The 26,224-nt window shown below is 46.1% G+C and overlaps 1 protein-coding gene across 1 annotated transcript in view; it reads left to right on the forward strand.

Moving 5' to 3' along the window:
* Window positions 1-26,224, forward strand: part of NOL4L (nucleolar protein 4 like) — a 132,931-nt gene that overhangs the window by 32,758 nt on the left and 73,949 nt on the right. Inside the window, exons 2-3 of the mRNA XM_087888949.1 lie at window positions 12,764-12,919; window positions 26,028-26,139. Of these exons, the coding sequence (XP_087745075.1) occupies window positions 12,764-12,919; window positions 26,028-26,139 (268 nt within the window). The remainder of the gene's footprint in view (window positions 1-12,763; window positions 12,920-26,027; window positions 26,140-26,224) is intronic.

Raw genomic sequence — 26,224 nt, forward strand, 5'->3', positions numbered from 1 at the left:
CTACGTGTTTCACTTTTCTTCTTTCTACTGTAACTGCCATTCTAATGGCAAATCCTTCATCAAAGTTATTGCATTACATTCTGGATTAAATTATCTTTCCATTGATATATAATTTTACGGTGCTTCTCCAAAAAAAAGGGGTGTTATTGGCTAGTTTTAGAAAATACACTTTTCCCAAAAGGTTTCCACAATTCTGGCCACTACTGTATATATTCTTTTGCTCTGAGCGCTGCAGGTGTCTTTTGGATGGAAAGCAGGGAGGGGTTTTATGAGGTTCAGGAACCAGGGAGGGAGCAAGACAAAAGGATGGAAATACATTTAATTTAATTTAAAGCAGACTCATTAAACCCGGTTAATGGGATTACTCTTTGCTGAAGAGGACAAAGGAAATCTGGATTTTAGATATTCCACCATTGGACCAAAATCCCTCCAACTTTTACCAAAGAAATTCCTTTTGTGCACCTTAAGGCTGCATTCACACAAAACACGCAGGTTCTGTTGAACGAATTACACCCGACATACGACCACAAATTGGGAGAATTACCATTTCTAAGCAAGGAGGTTGCTAAATGAGCAACTTTTATCGGCTTTTATCGCCTTCCTCTTTTTTTCTTTTTTTGCAAGAGTTGTTAAGCGAATCACCGGTTGTTAAGTGAGTCAGCCTGTCATTAAGCAAATTTGGGGTCCTCTAGGGACTTTGCTTGTCAGAAGCCGTCTAGGAAGGTTGCAAATTGTGATTAGGGCATCCTGGGGCGTTTCAAGTGTCGTAAATATATTTGATCATGTGATGATATAATAGTCATAAGTATGGGGGGGGGGAAAGTCATTTTTTTCAGGCCCGTTGTAACTTTGAACAGTCACTAAGCGAATATTTGTAAGTCAAGGACTAGCTGTAATCCACTGCACAGGTCGGTGATAGTGCATAGCAGGGGTCTCCAACCTTGGCAAGTTTAAGACTTGTGGACTTCAACTCCCAGAATTCCTCAGCCAGCTTCGCTGAGGAATTCTGGGAGTTGAAGTCCACAAGTCTTAAAGTGGCCAAGATTGGAGACCCCTGGCCCATGGACCAATCCAGCTGATTCAAATAAAGGCAGTCCTTGATTTACGACGACAACCCAGCCCCAAATTTCCTTTGCTAAGCAAGACGGTTCCTAAGTGAGTTTTGCCCCATTGTAGGACTTTTCTTCCCAATGTTGTTAAGTGAATCACTACAGCTGTTCCATTAGTAACCCGGTTGTTAAGCAAATCCGGCTTCCCCACGGACTTTGCCTTGTCAGGAGGTCGCAAAAGGGGATCACGGGACCCCGGGACACCTGCAACCGTCACAAATGTGAGTCAATTGCCAATGGGGCTAAATTTTAATCAGGTGACCAACGGAGTCGTAAGTGTGAACAGTGCCCCCAAAATCGCTTTTTTTCCCTCCAGCGGCCTTGCAACTCTGAACGGTCACTAAACGGACCCGAAGGCCGCTGTTAACTCTGAACGGTCACTAAACGGACCCGAAGGCTGCTGTTAACTCTGAACGGTCACTAAACGGACCCGAAGGCCGCTGTTAACTCTGAACGGTCACTAAACGGACCCGAAGGCCGCTGTTAACTCTGAACGGTCACTAAACGGACCCGAAGGCCGCTGTTAACTCTGAACGGTCACTAAACGGACCCGAAGGCCGCTGTGAACTCTGAACGGTCACTAAATGGAGCAAGCCCAGGACTACCTGTAGGGAGAGAGCCGGTGGAGAGGGGAACGGGAAGGCAGAGCAAGGCCAGGCGTGGGAGGCGTGGTGGGGCGGACAGGTGGCAGGCCAGGTGCGCCAGGTACACCAGGTGTGGCGCCTACCTGGAGGGCGGGGCACCTCTGCTCGCTCTGCCCCGCCCGGCGTGCCCAGCATTGCTGCCAGCTGGCAGGGACGTGGGGGGGGGGTTGCTAGATGCTAGGAAAACGGGGGGGGTCTCCACCAAGCTCCCCCCCCAGCTGGTTGCCATGGTGACCGGCAGATTCTCCCCTCCCGGGGGCTCCGAGGGCGCTGCCAGGCTGGGATCGGGCGCTTCTGTCTGCCTGGATCGGAGCGGGGCATCCTGGCGCCGTTGGAGATGGGGGGGGCCCTCCCCCCGCCTCGGCTCGGCTTCCCCTCCCGGAGAGCCGCTCCCGCCCGGCGCTGCTGCTGCTGCTGCTCGGGGAAACCCGGAGGAAGAGCCCGGAGCTTTGCAATAGGACCGGCTCGACACGTGTTCTCCTCCCCCGTTGCTTTGAAGGACACGTGTCGGTCTGCCTACCTGCTCCTCCCAAAGGGGACCCCCTGGTTTGCAAGGGGCTTCCGGCCTCTCCTCTCTCTCTCTCTCTCTGTCTGTCAATCATCCATCCACCCACCCAGCCCTATACCTGTCAGTCTGTCTCTCTCTTCTCCCCTCCCCCCCCTCTCTCTCCTCTCTCTCTCTCCTTACCTACCTACCAACCTAATCTTTCTGTCTGTCTGTCTGTCTGTCTATCTATCTATCTATCTATCTATCTATCTATCTATCTATCTATCTATCTACCTACCTACCTACCTATCTATCTACCTATCTCTATCTACTATCTATCTACCTATCTTATCTATCTACTGTCTATCTATCTATCTATCTATCTATCTACCTACCTACCTACCTACCTACCTACCTATCTATCTATCTATCTATCTATCTATCTATCTATCTATCTATCTATCTGCTATCTATCTACATATCTACCTACCTACCTACCTACTATCTATCTACTTTCTTTCTATCTATCTATCTATCTATCTATCTATCTATCTATCTATCTATCTATCTTCTACCATCTATCTGTCTATCATTTCTCTCTTCCTCCCTACCAACCCTATCTCTCTCTCTAATATCTACCATTTATCCATCCATCTATCTATCTATCTATCTATCTATCTATCTATCTATCTATCTATCTACCTACCTACCTACCTACCTACCTACCTACCTACCTATCTATCTATCTATCTATCTATCTATCTATCTATCTATCTATCTATCTATCTGCTATCTATCTACATATCTACCTACCTACCTACCTACTATCTATCTACTTTCTATCTATCTATCTATCTATCTATCTATCTATCTATCTATCTATCTATCTATCTACCTACCTACCTACCTACCTACCTACCTACCTACCTACCTATCTTTCTACCTATCTATCTATCTATCTATCTATCTATCTATCTATCTATCTATCTATCTATCTATCTATCTATCTGCTATCTATCTACATATCTACCTACCTACCTACCTACTATCTATCTACTTTCTATCTATCTATCTATCTATCTATCTATCTATCTATCTATCTTCTACCATCTATCTGTCTATCATTTCTCTCTTCCTCCCTACCAACCCTATCTCTCTCTCTAATATCTACCATTTATCCATCTATCTATCTATCTATCTATCTATCTATCTATCTATCTATCTATCTATCTATCTATCATCTACCATCTACTCCATCCATCCACCTATTTACCTACCTACCTATTATCTCTCTCTGTTTCTCTTCCTACCTACCTACTTACCTACCTACATCACCTGTCAATTATGCTTCCCCTCTACCTCTCTGTTTCTATCAAATTTCCTGATCTATCTATCTATCATTCTCTCTCTCTAATTTTAAAACCTCTCATCCCCAACCCCCCGGAAAGAGAGACTGGGCAGTGTACACATAAAATATTTTTTTTAAAAAGCAGAAAGCATATATCAAATTTAAAAAGGGGCAAGAGATGTTAAAAATTAATTAAATTGCAGGGCAGGGTCTTTCAGAGCCCCCTTGTGAGCCCCATGCCAGGCTGCAAAGCCAGGGTTTCAAACCTTTCTGGGAGCCCCTTCACCTCTGAGGGGAGAGGGCTGCAGAAGACCCCTGGGCCCACTGCTCCTCCGGAGAATCAAACTATGGGGGCCCAAGGCTTTTCATTGCCTCTCCCCCCTGTACCATTTCAGACAAATGGTTGTCCAATCTCTTCTTAAAAACCTCCAGTGTTAGAGAACCCACGACTTCTGGTGGCAAGCAGTTCCACTGGTTAATTGTTCTCACTGTCAGGAAATTTCTCCTTAGTTCTAGAGATCGATCTCTCCTTCTTGCTCAGTTTCCATCCATTATTCCTTGTCTGGCCTTCAGGTGCCTTGGAGAATAGCTTGACCCCCTCCTCTTCTTTGGGGCAGCCCCTCAAATATTGGAAGATGCTATCCTGTCTCCCCTGGTCCTTCTCTGCACTAGACCATCCAGGCCCAGTTCCTGCAACCGTTCTTCGTATGTTTCAGCCTCCAGTCCCCTCATCATCCTGGGGGGAGGGGATTGAAGGTTACAAGCTAGAGGTGGGGGACTCAACCAGGTAGACAAGAGACCCCTGGACCTTCAGGTTTTGACTGATGCAGAGGGGGTGGGGGCGTCTTCTAGCCAATCACCTTGGTGTCAGCTGCCAGGGGCTTGAGTCTCAGGTGGGGGAGGGACCAAACAGCAGGTGGCTGGAGGCTCGGCAGGTGAGGGCAGGTGGGTGGGCTCACCCTGTGTTTCCCCTCACCATCTGTGTGTCAAAGCCTGGTAGGATGTAAGAGGAGGCCAGATAAATGCAAGGAAATCTTCACTGGTGTTTAATTTATTTATTAAATTTATAAGTAAGAGGTTCTTGGTGCGCTCTGAGCTTGGTTGTTTTCTTGCAGTTTCATGACCCAACTAGGGAACATCATCAGTGCTAGTAAGGAGTGGATACTTTGGATAATGAAATGTTTGCAAGAAAACCACCAAGCTCAGAGAACACCAAGGACTCCTCCTCCTCCTCCTTTTCATTTCATTTTCATTTTATTAAATTTGTATACCGCCCTACTCCCGAAGGACTCAGGGCGGTGAACAGCCATAAAATAAAACATATAAATACAAAATTTAAAATAGAGATAAAACAAATTAAATAAATTTGGCTGAACCATTTTAAAACCCCAATAATTTAAAACCAAATTTAAAATTCCCATTTAAAAGAGGAAAAGTTTAGGTCAGGCCGGCTTGCTGGAATAGGAACGTCTTAAGCGTGCGACGGAAGGTACGCAGATCCGGAATCCTCCGTATCTCGGGGGGGAGCTCGTTCCAGATAGTAGGTGCCCCCACAGTAGGTGCCCCCTCCTCCACCTCTTCCTCCTCCTCCTCATCATCATCATCATTCATCTCCTCATCCATACACCCCACTCCCTTCTAGCACTGATGATGTCACCAAGTTGGGTCATGAAATGTCTACAAGGAAACAACCAAGCTCAGAGAGCATCAGGGACCCCACAGTCCTCCTCCTCCTCCTCTTCCTCCTTGAAGTCCACCCATTTTACAGCTGCTGAAGTTGAAAACCCCTGCTCTGAAGCGGGCAAACACTTTAGAAATTTATCTGTGCAACATTGCTGTGCCCGTATCTCTACTCTGGGCCTACACAGAGTATGTTCTCCCCTCCAGCATCCAGCTTAAAATGGCCGAGGCTGGACACCCTTGTCCTAAACCACTTGAAACAAATGGCTGTCCAGTTTCTCCTTAAAAACCTCCAGTGATGGAGCACCCACAACTTCTGGTGGCAAGCAGTTCCACTGATTGATCGCTTTCGCTCTTAGGAAATTCCTCCTTAATTCCAGGTTGCTTCTCTCCTTTTTTTTTTATGGAAATAAAATCTACAGATCTCTAAAGATCAAAACTCTTTTTTTTTTTTTTTTTTTAAAAATGAACCTTTAAAAATTATCCAAACACACATTATTAAACTAGCTATTGAGGTAACTGCCAGGGAATCAGTAGGACAAGAGAAAATATAAACAATATAAAAATAAATAGTATTCCCTTTTCCAGTATTGACCAGGAAAGTTCAAACCTAGCTCTTTGCCGTTTCCAAACAGGAAAGAAAGGATCCCTGATGCCATTGTTTATTGTTTAGAGACAACACCATGGATGAAAGCAACGATCCCCATATCTTCCTCTGTATTTATCACCTGGAGCTCAGGTACTTCATTGCTTCTGAAAAGCCCTGGTCAATTCCCTTGTCCATGGACTATAGCAGTGTTGGCTAACCTTTTGGCCATCGCGTGCCAGGAAGTGGGGGGACGGGGGAAGTTTGCGTGCGTGTGTGCCCACACCCATAATTCTATGCGCCCCACCCCGCGCATGTGAGCGTGAACTCCCCCTCCCCCTCTCTCCTGGCACGCGATGGCCCGGTAAACCCATTTTTCTTTCTCACCTGGCTCCAGATCCTCTCTATGCATCTGGGGAGGACAAAAACAGCCTTCCAGAGGCCCGAAACAGCCCATTTCCCAACTTCCGGTTGGACAGGAAGTGACTTTTTTGCTGTCCCCAGCCTCCAGAGACTCCTAGCGCCAGAGCTGAGCTGGCGTGCCAGGAGACATGGCTCCTGGGGCACGCGTGCCATAGGTTCGCCATCATGGGACTATAGTATCAGGTTGCTTCTCTCCTTGATTAGTTTCCACCCGTTGCTTCTTGTACTACCCTCAGGTTCTTTGAAGAACAGGTTGACCCTTTCTTCTTTGTGGCAGCCCCTCAAATACTGGAAGACTGGTAGTCCTCGACTTATAACAGTTCATTTAGTGACCATTCAAAGTTTCAACAGCAAAACGTGACCAGTATGATCATTTTTCACACTTATGACCGTGGCAGCATCCCCATGATCGCCTAATATACATTCGGATGTCTGACAACTGACTCCTATTTATGACGGTTGCCCTGTCCCTGGGTTCACACGATCCCCGTTTTGCGACCTTCTGACAAGCAAAGTCAATGGCGAAGCCCGATTCGCTTAACAACCGTGTTCCTAATTTAACAGGGATTCACTTCGCAAACCTGGCAAGAAAAGCCGTAAAATGGGGTAAAACAAATGTCTCGCTTAACAGCAGAAATTCTGCGCTCCATTATCATCGTAAATCGAGGACTACCTGCACTGCTATCATGTCACCTTTAGTCCTTCTTTTCTTTAAACGAGACCTATCCAGTTCCTTCAGCCGTTCTTATCCTCCAGCCCTCTAAATCATCTTTGTTGCTATTTCCCGCACAAAGAGAATCAACCAGGAGCCAATAAATTTCATAGTAAATAAATAATAATAAATTTTATCCTGGTCTCTCCTCTGGACCGAATGTGCATCTTTTTTTTCCATCGTTCTGCCGCTGAGATCTCTGCAGCCTTTCGGAGAGCTTTCTTTAAAGTTCAATTTTTAAAATTTGTTTAATTGTATAAAATACAAAGAAAAATAGAAATTAGGAAATTAAAGGGGTGGAAAGAAAGTGAGGGATATAAGGGAAAAAAGAAGAAAATGAAAGGGGCATTGACTTCCGAACTCTTCTTAGCACCGTACAAGATAAAAACACTCCAGCCTCAACTTTCTTTTTGCTTTTACACGTTATTAACACATGACTAGCCGTTTCTACAACCACAAATCTTTCTGATCAGCAAAACCAAAGTCAGAAGTTTCATTTTCTTTCCTCGCAAGCACGAAATCCAGAAGCGGTATTATCCCAAGCGAAAAAACGTCTTGAAATATATTTTCCTCTTTTGAAATAAAATAAATCCATTGGCCCGTTCCCGCTTTTTATCTTCCTTGCTTTGGAAATAGGAGGTTATTTCTATTTGCACCTAATAATCTTTGTGTGAATTGCCTTTTCTCGTGGAAGGAAGATAACTGGGCCACGTAGCACTCCCTCCTCCCCCAGGGCCCTTGTAGCTAAACCTATGAGTAAGGTTGCAAAAGAAGGTGGAGAGAAAACAGGAAGGAGGAACAGGAGTTTCTCAAGAGGTTGAGAAGCTAGAAACCTCCGGATCGGTTTTATTCTCTTATTTTTTTTCTCTCTTTCTCCCTCTCATGTTCCCCTTTTCCTTTTTTTTTTTAAAAAAAAAGTTTTTTATTTTTTAGGCAAACAAACATTTAATACATCAGTTTTCTCTTCCCTGTGACATCCAAAGTTCTTTCTTCTTCTGTATAGTTGTCATTACTTCTATCTTGATCCTTATCCAGTCCATAATATTAATTCATCACTAACATATTCTACTTATCGCATATTTTTACACTTATATAATTCATCCTTTATATCTCTTCTCCAACCAATAATAAAAATCATTCCATATTTTAAAATATTCTGAGTCTTCTCTATCTTTAATCATCAGACTTAATCTATTCATTTCTGCACAATCTAAGATTTTTTTTTTATTACTTCTTCTTCCAAAGGTATTTTCTCCGCTTTCCTATTTTGTGCATAGACAATCCTTGCAGCTGTTATTACATGTATTATCAAATAAACTTTTTCCTTGCTAATTTTTTCAGGTAGGATACCCAGGAGGAACAGCTCTGGTTTAAATTCGATACGTTGATGTATCATTTCCTCCAACCAAGTCTTAAATTTAATCCAATAGTTTTCACGTTCCCCTTTTCCAAAAGGGATACAAAACCTCCCTCCGTTCAGCTTTGGGAAATGTCTCTACTTTGCGGCTTGCAGGGATTGGAAAGGAAGGAATAAAGCAGGTTGTTAGGGTCTCCTTGCAGTGGGTTGGACTGGATGACCTCCGAGTGTCCCTTCCCACTTTGTCATTCTGTTACTTGGGATGGCGAGCCAGAGACGAGCAGGACTGCGTCCCTTTGGAAAAACAGGTAGTCCAGCAGTTTCACTTAGTGACCGTTTGAAGTTACAGCAGCCCTGAAAAAAGTGACTTACGACCGTTTTTCAGACTTACGACCGTTGCAGCCTCCCCAGTCATGTGATCAACATTCAGAGCCTTAGCAACTGGCTCGTATTTATGACGGTCACGGTGTCTGGGGAGTCCCCCGTCCATGGGGAAGCCAGATTCACTTAACAACCATGTGACTAAATTAATGACTGCAGTGATTCACTTAACAACGGTGGCATGAAAGGTCATAAAATGGGGCCAAATTCTCTTAGCTCATGTCTCGCTTAGCAACAGAAATTGTGGGGCTCAATTGTGGTCGTAAGTCGAGGACTGCAAGTATACAAGGTGTACCAAAAGTAGATGCCTTGGTTATATAAATGACATTAAATGTTCACCTGTGTTGCCATTTTCTTGATGGACCAGGAAGAAATTACAAGTAGTCCTTGACTTACAACATTTCGTTTAGTGACCGTTCCAAGTTACAACAGCACTGAGAAAAGTGACTTATGACCGTTTTTCACACCTGCGACCGTTGCACGCCTCCCCAGGGTCACATGATCAAAATCCAGGCGCTTGGCAACTGACTCGTACTTATGACGATCACCATGTCCCGGGGTCACATGATGCCCTTTTGTGACCTTCTGATGAGCAAAGTCCATGGGGGAGCCAGATTCACTTAATAACCGTGTGACTAACTTCTCAACTGCAGTGATTCGTTTAGCGACTCTGGGAAAGAAGGTGGTAAATTGGGCAAAAACTCACTTAACAAGTGTCTTACTTAACAACAGAAATTTTGGGCTCCACTGTAGTTGTAAGTTGAGGACTACCTGTACTTACGACCGTGATTCAGAGTTCTGACAGTTGCCTCCCTGTTGTCCCTTTTATTTTCTATGGTTTGTTTTTTTTTGCCAGAAACTTGTAATAAATGCTGATTTCTGGGAAAAACATCATAAATTTGGGTGTCCCCCGTGCACCCAAACGACAATTGTGTGAGTTTGCCTAAGGACATTTATGTACAGGCTCAAAGAAAGTTATAAAATTGAGTGCAGTCACATGTTGACCCACTTAACGACCGTTAAAGTCGTAAAGCGAGGACTACCTGCAATCACGGAGACTCCCATGTTGTGCATCAGGTTTGTCTGCAAGAATGCGACAAATTCTGAACCGTCCTGCTTTTCTCAAAGTGACCTCGGGCCCCAAAAGGTCCAGTTTGAAATATTTTCTCCGCTGGTGAATTGCATTGTCTACATTTGCAATAAGAAACAACTAAAATCTGGAATATTTTTACAGGAATTTTGAAGGAATGGAATTTTTTTTTTAAAAAAAAGGTGCAACTGTTTGGAACATTCAAAAGCCCTCTGTCCCAATACAAAGGGATTTTATGTGGGACGTTTAAAAAAAAAAAATTAAAAGCACCATTGTGTCATGGGAGCAGTTAGAGTTGGCGTTTTTGAGCAGAAAATTGGGAATAATTCTCTAAATCTAGAAATCGGCTGTGCTGCGTAAAATAGGAAGGAGTAATTCAGTGTTTCGGGAGCTTAACTGCTTTAAAATGGGTGGACTTCAACTCCCAGAATTCCCCAGCCAGCATAGCATAGAATTCTGGGAGTTGAAGTCCACCCATCTTAAAGTGGCCAGATTTATTTATTTATCCATCAGATTTGGAAACTGCCTACCTCACTCACAGACCAACCACGGCGTGGTGTACAATTCAAATATTAAAAATATTTATTAAAAATATTAAAAAACCACCAATCCATGTTATAGATATTATATTCCCGTAGGACGCAATTAAAAGAGGAATAAAATCATCATAAAAGCGGAAAGTTTGCAAAACTTCGGTTTGGCTGATCCATGCAAAGGTCCTGAACTGGCACCTTTCTTGCACCTGGCACCTGTTTTTATTTTGTTTTATTTTGAAAAAGAACATTTAAGCCATCCTCTCCTTCCAACTGTAACCGTAATTCCACATCATTTGTGGCAGGGAGTTGCTACCCCCCTGGCATCCTTACGAAGGCAATTCCATTCGGTCTGGCCCCCAAATCCTCCTTGGCACCATCTTTGAATTTGGTTGTAAATTGAGGACTAGCTGAAGTGGCTACGATTTGGGGTTAAGTAATTTATTTAAATTACTCCCTTTTTTAAATTGGTCGCAAGTTGAAGACTACTTTCGAAGTTGGTTGTAAGTCGAGGACCAAGCCTACAATTTGTGCTTAAGTAATTACAGTATTGGAATCACCCTCTCTTTGAATTTGGTCATAAGTTGAGGACTACTTTTAAGTTGGTCGTAAAATGAGGATTACCTGTAGTGCCTACATTATATGTTTAAGTAATTATTTAAAGAACCCATCTTTAAAATCAATCATAAGTTGAGGGCTATTTTGAAGTTGGTCGTAAGTCGAGGACGAAGCCTACGATTTGTGCTTAAGTGATCGATTTAAATCACCGCGTCTTTGAATTGGGTCATAGGTTCGAGGACTATCTGTAGTGCCTACAATGTGTGTGCATGTAGTTATTTAAATTGTGCTGTCTTTGAAATCGGTCGTAAGTTGAGGACTAAGTAAATGATTTATGTCCGGAACAGTCAATGGAAGGATTTATATTCCTTGCAGACAGCTGGTCACTTGCATCCATTTAGAGGGTCGTTGAGGCCATTTGGAGGTTTATCTGTGTCCTCAGGGTCACTTGAGTGGTGCAAATGGGTGTGGAGCCTTCTTGGAACTGCTGAAAGGACCGTGTTGTAGACTGGAGGTAGATGACGTTGTATCCCCTCCCCCTCTGTTGAGAGAGGGGCTGTTCAATTTGGACATAGGTGGCCTCTTTGACCCCTCTTCCAAACCAGAAATCCTCTCTATCCAAAATGTGGACTTTGTCTTTTTAAATGCAGATGGACTGCTCAATACTTGTCCTATGTAGTCTTAGTTCTCCTATGTTGCGCCATGCGTTTGTGAAGTGGCTGTTTTGTTTCCCCAATGTACAGATCTGCACATGGCTCACTGCATTGTACTGCATATCCTGGTAAGCAGCCGGCAGCAAATGAAGAAATCATGTATCTCACTTTCCTTTCTGCCCCCCACCCCATCCTACTCCCGGCCTTCCCATTTTTTAATCAATTTATTTCTGTTTTCAATTTATATAGCTTTATTTTCTTATGATTGTAAGCCCCCCAGAGTTACCTTGAGGTAAGATGGGCGGCCTATGAATTTTATAAATAAACAAACAGATCCGAGATTGCGTGCACCATCCTTTCGGGTTCATGTCTACACAGCGGCCGGTGTATAAGACAGTCCCCGACTTACAACGATTTGTTTAGTGACCGTTCAAAGTTGCAATGGCGCTGAAAAAAAGAGACTTAGGACCATGTTTCACAGTTACGACCTTTGAAGCACCCCATGATCAGGCGATCAAAATTCAGACGCTTGGCAACCGTTTCATACTTACGACCGTTGCAGCGTGTCCTGAGGTCACGTCATCCCCTTCGGCGACCTTCCGACAAGCAAAGTCGGTGGGGGAAAGCCCGATTCGCTTAACAACCGGGTTACTAACTTATCAGCTGATAAGGCGATTCACTTAACAACGGTGGCAAGAAAGGCCGTAAAATGGGACAAAACTCACTTGACACATGTCTCACTTAGCAACAGAAATGGTGGGCTCAATTGTGGTCGTAAGCCGAGTTATTTAAATGGCCTAACTGAAAAACCTGGGCGTTGTGAGTGATGCAACCCCGGGCAGCTTGAAAGGAGCTGTTGAGCATGGCTGTGAGGTTGTGTCAACCCAGCCAATCTCTCTCCCACCCCCATTCCATGGGGTTACTATAAGTAAGAAAAGGGGGGTTCAAAATCACCCCACTTTTTCTCTGGGCCATCTCTGGCAACCGTCTGAAAGCAAGCAAACTGGCTTTTGTCTGTTGGCATCTTTTTTTGCCGGAGCAGGGACGGGTGGGGGGGGAGGAGGGAGGGAGGGATGGCGTGCCAGCCTGGCGATGCCCCCCACCCGGCCCTCGCCCGCCGTGCCCTGCAGCAAAGCCCCCCCTTCCCCCCCCTTGTCACGGTCCCTTCCTGAGCCTAACTCGACTTGTCTCCGCTCTTACAGGGGGCAGATGGCTTGTCTGAGCCGGAGGGCATCGCACTCAAGCGAGTGGCCGTGGTGGAAGACTTCTTCGACATCATCTACTCGATGCACGTGGAGAGCTCGGCCGAGCCGGGCAAGGCCCCCAAGCACGCCGGGCAGAAGAAGACCTACCGGGCGGTGAGACAGCCAGCCCTCCCTCCTTCCCCGAGGATGGGCTCTGCGGCCGGACGCTCCCTCCCTCCTTGCCTGCACCTGTCGCCTGCCTTCCTAGGGCTGAAGAGGAGGAGGAGGAAGGAGGCGCTGGCACGCAGGGGAGGGGGGTGGGTGGGTATGCAGGGGAGGGGGAGCCCAGAGGGGAGGGGGAAGAATGGGGGAAAAGAAAAGAAGTGGGAGGAGGAGGAAGAGCAGGAGAGGAGGAAGGGAACAAGGAGAAGGAGAGGAGGTGGAGGAGGAGGAGGAGAGAGGAGGAAGAGGAGGAGGAGAAAGAGGAGGAGAGGAGGGACAAGGAGGAGGAGAAGGAGAGGAGGAGAGGAGGAAGAGGACAAGGAGGAGGAGGTGAAGGAAGAGAAGGAATGGTGGAAAAAGGGAGGGGAGGAGGAGGAAAAGGGGATGGACAAGGAGAAGGAGAGGAGAGGAGGAAGAACACGAGGAGGAGAAAGAGGAGGAGGAGAAGGAGAAAGGAGGAGGAGGAGAGGAGGAGGAAGACGAAGAGGAGAAAGAGGAGGAGGAGAAGGAGAAAGGAGGAGGAGGAGAGGAGGTGGAAGGCGAGGAGGAGAAAGAGGAGGAGGAGGAGAGGAGGAAGAGGAGAAAGGGAGGAGGAGGAGGAGAAAGGAGGAGGAGAAGGTGAGGAGGAGGAGAGAAGGTGAGGAGGAGGAGAGGAGGAAGAGGACAAGGAGGAGGAGGAGAAGGAGGAGAAGGAATGGTGGAAAAGGGGAGGGGGAGGAGGAGGAAAAGGGGATGGACAAGGAGAAGGAGAGGAGAGGAGGAAGAACACGAGGAGGAGAAAGAGGAGGAGGAGAAGGAGAAAGGAGGAGGAGGAGAGGAGGAGGAAGACGAAGAGGAGAAAGAGGAGGAGGAGAAGGAGAAAGGAGGAGGAGGAGAGGAGGTGGAAGGCGAGGAGGAGAAAGAGGAGGAGGAGGAGAGGAGGAAGAGGAGAAAGGGAGGAGGAGGAGGAGAAAGGAGGAGGAGAAGGTGAGGAGGAGGAGAGAAGGTGAGGAGGAGGAGAGGAGGAAGAGGACAAGGAGGAGGAGGAGAAGGAGGAGAAGGAATGGTGGAAAAGGGGAGGGGGAGGAGGAGGAAAAGGGGATGGACAAGGAGAAGGAGAGGAGAGGAGGGGAAGGAATGATGGAGAAGGAAAAAAAGTGGAAGGGGAGGAGAGGGGGAGGAATAAAAGGAGGAGGGAAGGGGAAGGAATGTGGGAGAAGGAAAAGAAATGGAGGAGAAGGGAGGGGAGGGCCCCATCTGCAGATGTGCTGAGCAGAGGGAGGGAGGGAGGGAGGGGAAGCTCTGCCCTGGACAGTCACATGGCTCTGTCTGTACATGTGTGTATGTGTGTGCGTGTGCATGTGTGTGCATGGTGCATTTCCTCCTGCCATAAACAAAGGCAAAGGCTGCACAACCTCAAGAGATCTCCGCTTGGCGCTTCAGCTGCTAAACTTGGGGGCATCCTCGGCCCCGAACACAGGAAGCTGGGCTGGGGGGTGGGGAGGGTGAGGGAGGAACGGGTACCCTTCCCGTGCCCTCCTTCCGCTGTGGCTGCAAGCTGACATCTGCCCTGTGTGCCTGCCTGGGGAGGGCAACTCTGCACAGCGAGGAACTGCAAAGTTCGCCCTTTCTCTGCAGCACCCCAAAACGGGGGATTTGGCCCCCTGGGTCCCCAATGCAGCGGGCGGGGCCTTTGATCTGATGTGGGGAGATCCTGGCCGGGGTGTGTGTGTGTGTGTTTGCACTCGGATTTGAGGGGCAAAAAGGGAGGAAGTCTGAGCTGAGGAGCCCCCCCCCCATCTGCAATGCTAACTAGATAAATATTGCTCAGCTTAGCAACTTGAAGATCGCTGGACTTCGACTCCCAGAATTCCCTTGGGCTGGGCTGGTTTCTTGCAGACATTTCGTGACCCTACTAGGTAGCATCCTCAGTTCTAGAAGGGAGTGGGGTTTGCAGGGAGGAGGAGGGAAAGGAAGAGGAGCAGGAAGAAGAGGAGGAGGAGGAAGGACAATTGTGGGGTCCTTGATGCTCTCTGAGCTTAGTTATTTAAAAAGAGCTATGGTAGGACAGTGGTTAGAGTGTCGCATTGGAGGCTGGCTCTGCCCACAGTCTGGAGTTCGATCCTGACCGGCTCAAAGTTGACTCAGCCTGCCTGCCTGCCTGCCTGCCTGCCTGCCTTTCTTCCTTCCTTCCTTTCTTCCTTCCTTCCTTCCTTCCTTCCTTCCTTCCTTCCTTCCTTCCTTCCTTCCTTCCTTCCTTCCTTCCTTCCTTCCCTGCTTCCCTCCTTCCCTCCTTCCTTCCTTCCTTCTCTCCCTCCATCCCTCTCTCCCTCCTTCCTTCCCTCCTTCCTTCCCTCCTTCCTTCCTTCCCTCCCTCCCTCCTTCCTTCCTTCCCACCTTCCTTCCCTCCCTCCCTCCCTCCTTCCTTCCTTCCTTCCTTCCTTCCTTCCTTCCTTCCTTCCTCCCTCCCTCCCTCCCTCCCTCCCTTCCTTCCTTCCTTCCGAGGTCGGTTAAGTGAGGAACCAGATTGTTGGGATTCTGATATTTTAAATTCCTCAGAGAGTGCTGTAAACCACTATGAGTATTGTTTTCTTGCAGACGTTTCATTACCCAAGTAGGTAACATCCTCAGTGCTGGAAGATACACATTCCACTCCCTTCTAACACTGAGGATATTACCTAGATGGGTAATGAAACATCTGGAAAAAATCTTCGAAGTTCAGAGAACACCAAAGATCACACTGACTTCCTCCTTCTCCTCCTCTTCCCCTCTTCTTATTCTCTTCCATTCCTGAAACCCCACTCCCTTCTAGCACTGATGATGTTACCTAGATGGGTACTGAAATGCCTGCCAAGTTCAGAGAACACCAAGGATCCCTCTGTCTTCCTCCTCCCTTTTCCTCTTCCTCCTCCTCCTCCTCCCCCCTTCTTACTCTCCTGCACTCTGCAAATCCCACCCCCTTCTACCTGTAGCACTGATGATGTTCCCTAGTTGGGTCATGAAACGTCTGCAAGAAAACCACCAAGCTCAGAGAGCACCAAGGACTCGGTCTGTCTATTCCCCACTGACCAGCCGATCAGGTTTAAAATGAGGCAGATGAGATCATTTATGGATTATTAGGTAGAGGATCAGAAATAAATTAGCCTTGTGGGCAGCTGAAGTGAGAAGCGTGATGCGTTGAGTACTTGTCAGCTGGGAGTCCTTAATATAGAGAGAAAGGAGAGAGAAAAATACTTCTTGGAATAAAATCATACTTAGATTTGAAGGGAAGTTATTTAACTCTTCCCAGGAAGATGGCACAATGGTGGCCTGAAGAAGCTGGATTGCAAATGGAAAGATCTTGGCCTTTTTTTGCTGGATCTGAAGCTCAATCACTGTTTCACTTCCACTGGATTTTAGTTCCCAGAATTCCCTAGTGAGAATGATTTTCAACCTTAGAAACTAAGCTAGGTTTTATTTTTGTTTTTATTGGATTTATATACCACCCTACTCCTGAAGGACTCAGGGCGGTGAACAGCCACAGAATAAAACACATAAATACAAAAATTTAAAATAGAATAAAAACGAATTAAATAATTTGGCTGAGACAAATTTAAAATACCCAATAATTTAAAAACAAATTAAAATTTACACTTAAAAGGGGAAAAGAATTAGTCCAGGCCAGCTTGATGAAATAAAAAAATCTAGGTGGAACTTCAACTCCCAGAATTCCCCAGACACCATGGTTTTCAACCTTAGGAACTCAGCTAGGTGGACTTCAACTCCCAGAATTCCCTAGCCAGCAGAACTGGCTGGGGAATCCTGGGAGTTGAAGTCCACACGTCTTCAAGTTGCTGAAGTTAAAAAACAGTAGCCTGCAAACTGTTATATCAGTGTCTGGGATAGTTTTCAGTGCCGGCATTGAAAATAATTAATCCTTTGAATTAAAAATGAAAAGGATTGTGGAAATGAAGAATTTTGGTGGGTCCAAAAAAAAAAAATAAATTTGGCCACGTTTTGCAAAAGCATTCTTTTATTTCTTGCATTAGATGTCAGAAAAGATTCAGAATAAGAGAGCTGGAAGGGACCTTGGAGGTCTTCTAGTCCAGCCCCTTGCTCGAGCAGGAGACTCTACAGCATTTCAGACAAATGGTTGTCCAATCTCTTCTTCAAAACCTCCAGGGATTTAGCCTCTCTACTGCTTCGGGTGGGATTTCACTCATATTGAAGATCTGAATCCGGGGGTGGGGGGTCTTGGGTTCAATTTCCTACCCGCTTTAACCCGTGATTCACTTGATTTGAGCCACATCACATGTCCAGCAGTGCAACTAAAAATATCTCCATAAATCCCCCCCCCCAAGGGAGGAAGGACAGGCTATAAATCTGAAAAATAAATAAACAGCCGAATCTCTACCACCCCATGTCCACATTTCCCATGAAAGGGACAGAGTAAATTTAATTTTCACACTCAGGTTAAAGGGCTAGTTAGCTGCACAGCCCTTGCGTATTCTCCTTTCTTATCACATGAGTTGTGAACACCAAGCAGAAAATGGACCGTAGTCAGCCTTAGAAACCTTTGTGGTCTACCAAAACCACTTTTTATTTTAATTAAAAAATAATAATAATTCTGAGCTAATTGTAAGACCCACTGAAATAATTGGGAGCATGATATCGCTTGTCCTCGACTTACGAGCACAACGGAGCCCCCGATTTGTGTTGTTAAGTGAAACACCTATTGCCCTGTTTTATAACTTTTTTTGCCACGGTTGTTAAGCGAATCTGGCTTTTCAGACGGTCGCGAACGGGGATCATGTGACCCCGGGATGCTGCAAAAAAAAAAAGTGACTTATGACCATTTTTCACAGTTACGACCTTCGTAGCATCCCCATAATAATAACAACAATAATAATAATTTTATTTCTATACCGCCCTTCTCCCGAAGGACTCAGGGCGGTGTACAGCCTATTTAAAAACACAGACAAAACAACAATATAAAATTTAAAATAATTAAATAAATTGGCTCAGATTTAAAACCCCAATAAATTTAAATACCCCAATTTAAAACTATTGTGTTGATAGTCCGGCCTGGCGGAACAATATCAATATGATCAACTGATCAACAATATCATGATCAACTGATCCAAATTCAGATGTTTGGCAATTGGGTTCATATTTATGAAAATCAATGGGGTAGCCAGATTCACTTAACAACCAGGTTGCTAACTTATCCACTGCAGTGATTCACTTAACAACCGTGGTGAGAAAGGTCGTAAAATGGGGCAAAACTCACTGAACACGTGTCTCACTTAACCACAGAAACATTGGACTCAATTGTGGTCGTAACTCAAGGACGACCTGTATTTTCCATGCGCCGATGATGCTCTCTTCCTGATTTCTAGATTGCATTCCTTCCTGGAAAACCAAGAAGCCTGCCAGCTACAAATCTGAAACCACCACTAGGGGGTGGCCAAGAGCTAGCAATCCCAGTCTCTCTTTGCTGCCACCTAGTGGTCGGCGGAGGTGTTGCAGGACAGCCCTGCTAAAAGAAAACTGCTGAGCTCAGCTATTTCTGAGCTCCTGGGAAAAAAAGAAAGAGAAAGGTGTGATGTGAAATTGGGGGACATTTGGGCCACGAGACAAAAATTGTAAGCCAGCAGGCAACCATTTTAGCTTCTCCTGGGCTGTAAACTCCGATTCTCTTTCTCGCACGGCCTGGCTTTGCTAAGCTGGTCAGCATAAACTAAGTTATACTGCCACGTAGTGGAGAGGGAAATGCCTTTAAAAAAATGTCAGAAGATCTCACTTCCTGCTTTGCAAAAAAAAAAAAATTCCCGTTTCAAAACAAGGGGCTTTTTAGATTGCACGTGTCCCCGTCTCCCTTTTGTGATTCAGCCTGCTTTTTAAAGAATTTTTTATTATTATTATTATTATTATTAAAAAAGAGAAGGTCCGTGTGATCTCGGCCCTCCTTGTTTTTTTTAAATTCTGTGGAACTGAAAGCTTTTCGTTTTTATTTATTTATTTATTTTTTAAAAAAAAGGTTTTTCTTAACATGCAGCCTGGAGAGGATTAATTGGAGCAGGAAACAGAAGGAGCTCTCTGCAAAGTTGCTAAGAATAGATTGGGTTGCTGATTTTACATTTGAAAAGCTTGGAGAATGTTTTGCAGATGGTGGCGTTGTTATCTTGTGTTGAGGCACCGACCTAAGGAGCTTCATTTTGTCACACACCACGCCAGCTTTTGCAACCACGACAAAATATAAGTCAAAGGTTTTTTCCCCCTGCTGGAGAACGAATTACTCTCCCTCTAAAGTCGCCAGACTTAAGCCTCGTTGAATATTTGTGGCTCAGGGTTAAACTGTGAGGTCCTTGGTCCACTCTGAGCTTGGAGGGGGGGGAGTTTCTTGCAGACGTTTCGTGACCCAACTAGGTAACATCATCAGTGATAGAAGGGAGTGGAGTTTGTGGAGAAGAGGAGGAAGGAGAGGGGGGCAGTGGGGTCCTTGGTGTTCTTAGAGATTAGTGGTTTTCTTGCAAACGTTTCATGACCCATGTAGGTAACACCATCAATTTTCCAAGAGAAAGGGGTTTGTGGAGAAGAGGAGGAGAATGTGGGGTCCTTAGTGCTCTCTAAGTTTGGTGGTTTTCTTGCAGACGTTTCATGACCCATGTAGGTAACAGCATCAGTGCTAGAAGGGAGTGGAGTTTTTGGAGAGGAGGAGGAGGAGGAGGAAGATTATGGAATCCTTGGTGCGCTCTGAGCTTGGCGGTTTTTCTTGCAGACATCTCATGACCAAACTAGGCAACATCATCAGTGCTAGAACGGAGTGGGGTTTGCAGAGAGGAGGAGGAAGGGCTTTGGGGTCCTTGGTTTTCTCTGAGCTTGGTTGTTTTCTTGCAGACGTTTGACTTTGCTTGTCATAAAAGATGATCACTGCAACCGTCACAAATATGAACCTCCGAATTTTGCTCACGTGATCATGGGGACACTGGAAAAAGTCGTAAGTGTGAAAAAAAATGGTCCCAAGTCACATTTTTCAGTGCAGCTGTAACTTCGGACAGTCCCTAAACGAACCGTTATAAGTCGAGAACTACCTGTCCTTCTCTCTTCCTTTCACACCCCGGAATGTGCATATTGCATCCTTCCTCCTTAAACCATCACAGGCGACCTCGCTTGCAATCCTGTTGAAACCCAAACAGATCACAATTAAGGGGGTGTGTCCCCCTCCCGTACCCCCTCCTGTCAGATCCCCCCAAACTTTGTCTTCCTAGTGCTGATGGATTGGCCCAGCCGTTGACCAGAGATTTAATGGCAATGAATATAGGATGAACGGTTGCAGGAACTGGGTATGTCCGGTTTGATGAAGAGAAGGACCAGGGAAGACATGAGAGGAGTCTTCCGATATCTCAGGGGCTGCCCCAAAGAAGAGGGAGTCAAGCTATCCTCCAAAGCCCCCGAAGGCAGGACAAGAAGCAACGGGTGGAAACTCATCAAGGAGAGAAGCAACTTAGAACTAAGGAATTTCCTGACAGTGAGAACAATTAACCAGTGGAACAACTTGCCACCAGAAGTTGTCAATGCTCCAACACTGGAAGTTTTTAAGAAGATGTTGGATCACCATTCGTCTGAAGCGATGTAGGGTTTCCTGCCTAAACGGGGTTGGACTAGAAGACCTCCAAGGTCCCTTCCAACTCTTTTTCTGTATTTTGTATATGAAGAACGGTTGCAGGAACTGGGTATATCTAGTTTAATGAAAAGAAGGACCAGGGGGGACATGCTAGCAGTGTTCCGATATCTCAGGGGCTGCCCCAAAGAAGAGGGAGTCAAGCTATTCTCCAAAGCACCTGAGGGCAGGAGAAGAAGCAATGGGTGGAAACTCATCAAGGAGAGAAGCAACCTAGAACTAAGGAGGAATTTCCTGACTGTGAGAACAATGAATCAGTGGAACAATTTGCCTCTAGAATTTGTGAATGTTCCAACACTGGAAGTTTTCAAAGAAGAGATTGGACAACCATTTGTCTGAAGTGGTTTAGGGTTTCCTGCCTAAGCAGGGGGTTGGACTAGAAGACCTCCAAGGTCCCTTCCAACTCTGTTATTCTATTCTGTTATTTTAATGAAAAGGAGGACTAGGGGTGGACAGGATAGCAGTCTTCCAATATCTCAGGGGCTGCCCCAAAGAAGAGCGAGTCAAGCTATTCTCCAAAGCCCCTGAAGGGCAGGACAAGAAGCAACAGGTGGAAACTGATCAAGGAGAGAAGCAACCTAGAACTGAGGAGGGATTTCCTGAAAATTAGAACAATTAACCCGCGGAACAGCTTGCCACCAGAAGTTGTGGCTGCTCCAACATCGGAGCATTTATAAGAAGAGATTGGATAATCATTTGTCTGAAATGGTACAGGGTTTTCTGTCTGAGCAGGGGGTTATTCGATTCTGAAAGGGGTTCCCAGTTAGGATGCCACCATTTTGTGATGATGTTACACGACAACAGAAGCCTCCGCAGCAGCAACGGCCGCAGCAACAACTGAGCTATTGACAACCGAGGGAAGAGGCCAGATCGGAGGGCCTGGGTCTGTCCTCGCTCATTGGATCAGAAGGGACCCTTTGCTCGCCGATCTGACCAGAGATCGCCACAGCAGCCGCCGGACGAGGGGAGAAGGAGACATGCGGAAGCAGATAAGCGAACCCCCAGAAAGGTTCAGTGGCTGGGATGGGGGATTTCAGCCACCCCAACGTCTTAGTTGGGAGACTGACTCTGCCAAATCCGTTCTTTGATGGTGATCTCTTTCTATCCAAAAGGGCACCAGGGGATCGGTTTCCTTGGATCTGGTTCTTATTAGAGAGGAAATGATTGATTCCCTTCCCTCTCTTTCCAGGTCCCTTTCCTTTCCTTTCCTTTCCTCTCCTTTCCTCTCCTTTCCTCTTTCCTTTCCTTTCCTTTCCTCCTTCCTTTCCTTTCCTCTCCTTCCCTTTCCTTCCCTTCCCTTTCCTCTTTCCTTTCCTTTCCTTCCCTTTCCTCTTTCCTTTCTTTTCCTCTTTCCTTTCCCTTCCTTCCCTTTCCTCTTTCCTTTCCTTTCCTCTTTCCTTTCCTTTCCTCTTTCCTTTCCTTTCCTCCTTCCTTTCCTTTCCTCTCCTTCCCTTCCCTTTCCTTTCCTTTCCTTTCCTTTCCTTTCCTTTTCTTTCCTCTCCTCTCCTCTCCTTTCCTTTCCTCCTTCCTTTCCTTTCCTTTCCTTTCCTTCCCTTTCCTCCTTCCTTTCCTTTCCTTCCCTTCCCTTTCCTTCCCTTCCCTTTCCTCTTTCCTTTCCTTTCCTTCCCTTTCCTCTTTCCTTTCTTTTCCTCTTTCCTTTCCCTTCCTTCCCTTTCCTCTTTCCTTTCCTTCCCTTTCCTTTCCTTCCCTTCCCTTTCCTTTCCTTCCTTCCTTCCTTCTTTCCTTTCCTTTCTCCTTTCCTCTTCCCTTCCCTTCCCTTTCCTCTTTCCTTTCCTTCTCTTCCCTTTCCTCTTTCCTTTCCTTCCTTCTTTCCTTTCCTTCTTTCCTTTCCTTTTTCCTTTCCTCTTTCCTTTCCTTTCCTTCTCTTTCCTCTTTTCTTCCTTTCCCCTTTTCTTCCTTCCCTTCCCTTCCCTTCCCTTCCCTTCCCTTCCCTTTCCTTTCCTTTTCTTTTCTTTCCTTTCCTTCTTTCTTTTCCTTTCCTGTCCTTTCCTTTCCTTTCCTTCCCTTCCCTTCCCTTTCCTCTTTCCTTTCCTTCCCTTCCCTTCCCTTCCCTTTCCTTTCCTTCCTTCTTTCCTTTCCTTTCCTTTTTCCTTTCCTCTTCCCTTTCCTTCCCTTCCCTTTCCTCTTTTCTTCCTTTCCCTGCCTTCCTTTTCCTTTTCCTTTTCCCTTTCCTTTCCTTTCCTCTCCTTCCCCCTCCCCTTCCCCCTCCCCTCACTCCTCTCCTTTCCCTTTCCCATCGTTCATCTCACAACTGCTACAGGCAACTTACACAAAAAAAAAACCGAAAGCAAGGGAGCCACAGGGGGTCACTCCGGTGCCCCAAGATCAAAGAATAACCCACCTTGGAGCATTCAGAGCCCGGGTGGCTCCAGACCCCGATGTCTGCGGACGCCACCAGGTCTCCAGCCCTTTGGAAAAGGCTAATGAGGTTGGGTCCTTCAGGGTCTTCTGGGGGTTAATGACCCTCTTATCAAATTTGCAGAGGACACAACCCTCAGGGCGACAAGCTCCAGCTTCTATCCATTCCGGATCGGCTGCAGAACTGCTGCGAAGAACAAGCTGCACTTCCCTAGGGAGGCCTAGATGTCTTATAGCCATTCATTTAGTGACCGGTCAAAGTTACAAAAAGTGACATGACCGTTTTTCACACTTACGACCATTGCAGCATCCCGTGGTGCAATTTATGATGGTTACAGTATCCCAGGGGTGGGAGGTGGGGTGTGACGTGATCCCCTTTTGCGACCACGGGGGAAGCCGGATTCATTTGACGACCTGCGTGACTAACTTAGCTGCGATGATTCACTTAACATCTGTGGCAAGGAAAGTCGTAAAGTGGGGCAAAAGCTCACTTCATAACTGGATGAGCAATCGAAATTTTTGGACGCCAATTGTGATCGTTAAGTCGAGGACTTACATCAAGGGAGGTGGGGGAAATGGACGTCCGTACGAGTAGTGGGTTCTACTTCACTACCGGTTCAGAACTGTGAGCGTGTGCGGGAGCGGGGCTTCTGCACATGTGCAGAGTGTTCTGCCCCAGCTACGGACCCCAAAGAACGCAGCACACACAAAGTCCGTTCAAACCTTAGTTTACTAAAAAAACCAATATTTTACAACAACGGCTGTTAATTAATTGCATTAACAGCCACCAAGAATTCAAAGAATAATAACTGAAAGCTTACTGTGGTTGGCAGAATGCCCAGAAGCAATTTGCAGGAAGCTGATAAGATAAGCAAGACAAGACAGGAAGGTATGTGAACGAAGTTGTTCCCTGCAAATTGCTTCAGTCGGCGTTCCTCCTTAAATAGGCTAGGGGAGTGCCCAATTAGCCCCAAGCCTTACTCTCGAGGAGACCTCCTCCTGAGGAGCCACTCCTGCCTTTTGGCAGCTCTGTGAGCTCGTGCATCGAGAAGAGGCTCCTCCTCTTCGTCCTCTTCACTTAAGGGAGCTTCTGGAGGTTCTGAAGGCCCTGGCTGAATCCCCACCTCTGGCACCACATCTGCTCCAGCCTCCTCATTGTCCGACTCGAGTGCCAGCTGCACAGGCTGCTGGCACAGCACCACACCAGCCTCCTCACTGTCGGAATCGGCTACAATCCGCACAGGCCACGTACGGACCGCCGCCACCACTACCGATTCACCCGAACTGGGGTGAACTGGTAGAAACCCACCTCTAATCCATACAAAATGGGGAATCGAGGGCTTGGAGAACTAAGATCTGAGGTTGGGTGTGGACATTGACAACTAGCTGAAGATGAGTCAGGAGTATGAGATACGTGAGCTAATGTCCTTCTGAGAATCATTAGAAGATGTCTCATATCAAAGGAAGGTGTAATCCTTACTCATCTGTACCCAGCAAGGATGAGGTCACTTCTGGGGACCTGTAGAGGGTTCTGGCACCCCACTTCCAGCATGACTGGAGACAATTCAGAAGAGGCATACGTAGGAAATTTAGGAGAGAAATTTAGGAGAGAAGCAACCTAGAACTAAGGAGAAATTTCCTGACAGAGAGAACAATTAATTAGTGGAACAACTTGCCACCAAAAGTTGCTAATGCTCCCACACTGGAAGTTTTAAAAAAGAGATTAGATAACCATTTGTCTGAAGTGGTGTAGGGTTTCCTGCCTAAGCTGGGGGTTGGACTAGAAGACCTCCAAGGTCCCTTCCAACTCTGTTATTCTATTCTAAATGTAATCAAAAGACGGGCACATTTCATCATATGTGGTGGACTTGTCCTAAAGCAAAAAAAAATTGTGGCAAAAATACATAGATGGCTAGAAAAGATAATAGGGAAACATGTAGATTTTAAGCCTGAACTGTTTTTTACTAGGGATGATATCAGAAAAATTTGATAAGAGAAGTATGTATTTAGTGCTACATATTTTAAAATCAGCGATGATTATCCTTGCACGATATTGGAAAAATGAAGAAACACCACAAGATGAAGAGTTAATTAAGATATTAGACTGTGCAAAAATGGACAGACTGACACTGAAAATCAAACAGAAAGAAGACTCAGAATGTTATCAAACTTGGAATTTATTCTACCAGTGGCTGGAAAAAAAGAGGTGGAGAATAAGAAAGGCATTTCTATTGCATATGTGATACATGATCAAAATCCCGACCCTTGGCAACTGACTCGCATTTATGACGATTGAAGTGTCCTGGGGTCACGTGATCCCCTTTTGTGAACTTCTGACAAGCAAAGATTCACTTAATAACCATCTTACTAACTGAACCATGGCAGTGATTCATTTAACAACGTTGGCAAGGAAGGTCGTAAAACAAGGCAAAACTCACTTAACAAACATCTCACTTAGCAACAGAAATGTTGGGCTCAATTGTAGTTGTAATTCAAGGGGTCCCTGTACTGGAGGGCTACACGCTATCTGTATGTCTGTATGTAAGCATGTCTTTGAATGGAGATCTGTGCAGTGGTGAAATTCAAATTTTTTACTACCGGTTCTGTGGGCGTGGCTTGGTGGGAATGGTGTGGCTTGGTGGGCGTGGCAGGGGAAGGATACTGTAAAATCTCCATTCCCTCCCCACTCCAGGGGAAGGATACTGCAGAATCCCCATTCCCTCCCCACTCCTGGGGGAAGGATACTGCAAAATCCCCATTCCTTCCCCACTCCAGGGAAAGGATACTGCAAAATCCCCATTCCCTCCCTACTCCTGGGGGAAGGATATTGCAAAACTCCGTTCCCTCCCCACTCTGGGGCCAGCCAGAGGTGGTATTTGCCAGTTCTCCAAACTACTCAAAATTTCCACTACCAGTTCGTCAGAACCTGCTGGATTTCACCCCTGGATCTGTGGTGGGTTTGCCGGATGGAGTTGGTGGGGCCTCCCCTTGGCAAGATCTCAGAGATGTCATTTTGGTTTCTTCTTCTTCTTCCTTCAGATTGCGGAAACGTACGCCTTCCTCCCACGAGAAGCGGTGACCAGGTTCCTGATGAGCTGCACCGAGTGCCAGAAAAGAATGCATTTTAACTCCAACGGCGTGGAACCTAAAGGTAAGGGCTGCGGAAGCAAACTCCTTGGTGTGTTTCAGGCCTCCAAGGATGGCCCGTTCCTTCACGGTCCAGTCCGGGAACGTGC

This window comes from Pantherophis guttatus, chromosome 3 (assembly GCF_059756535.1).
Source record: "Pantherophis guttatus breed Tessera chromosome 3, ASM5975653v1, whole genome shotgun sequence".
Lineage (NCBI taxonomy): Eukaryota > Metazoa > Chordata > Lepidosauria > Squamata > Colubridae > Pantherophis > Pantherophis guttatus.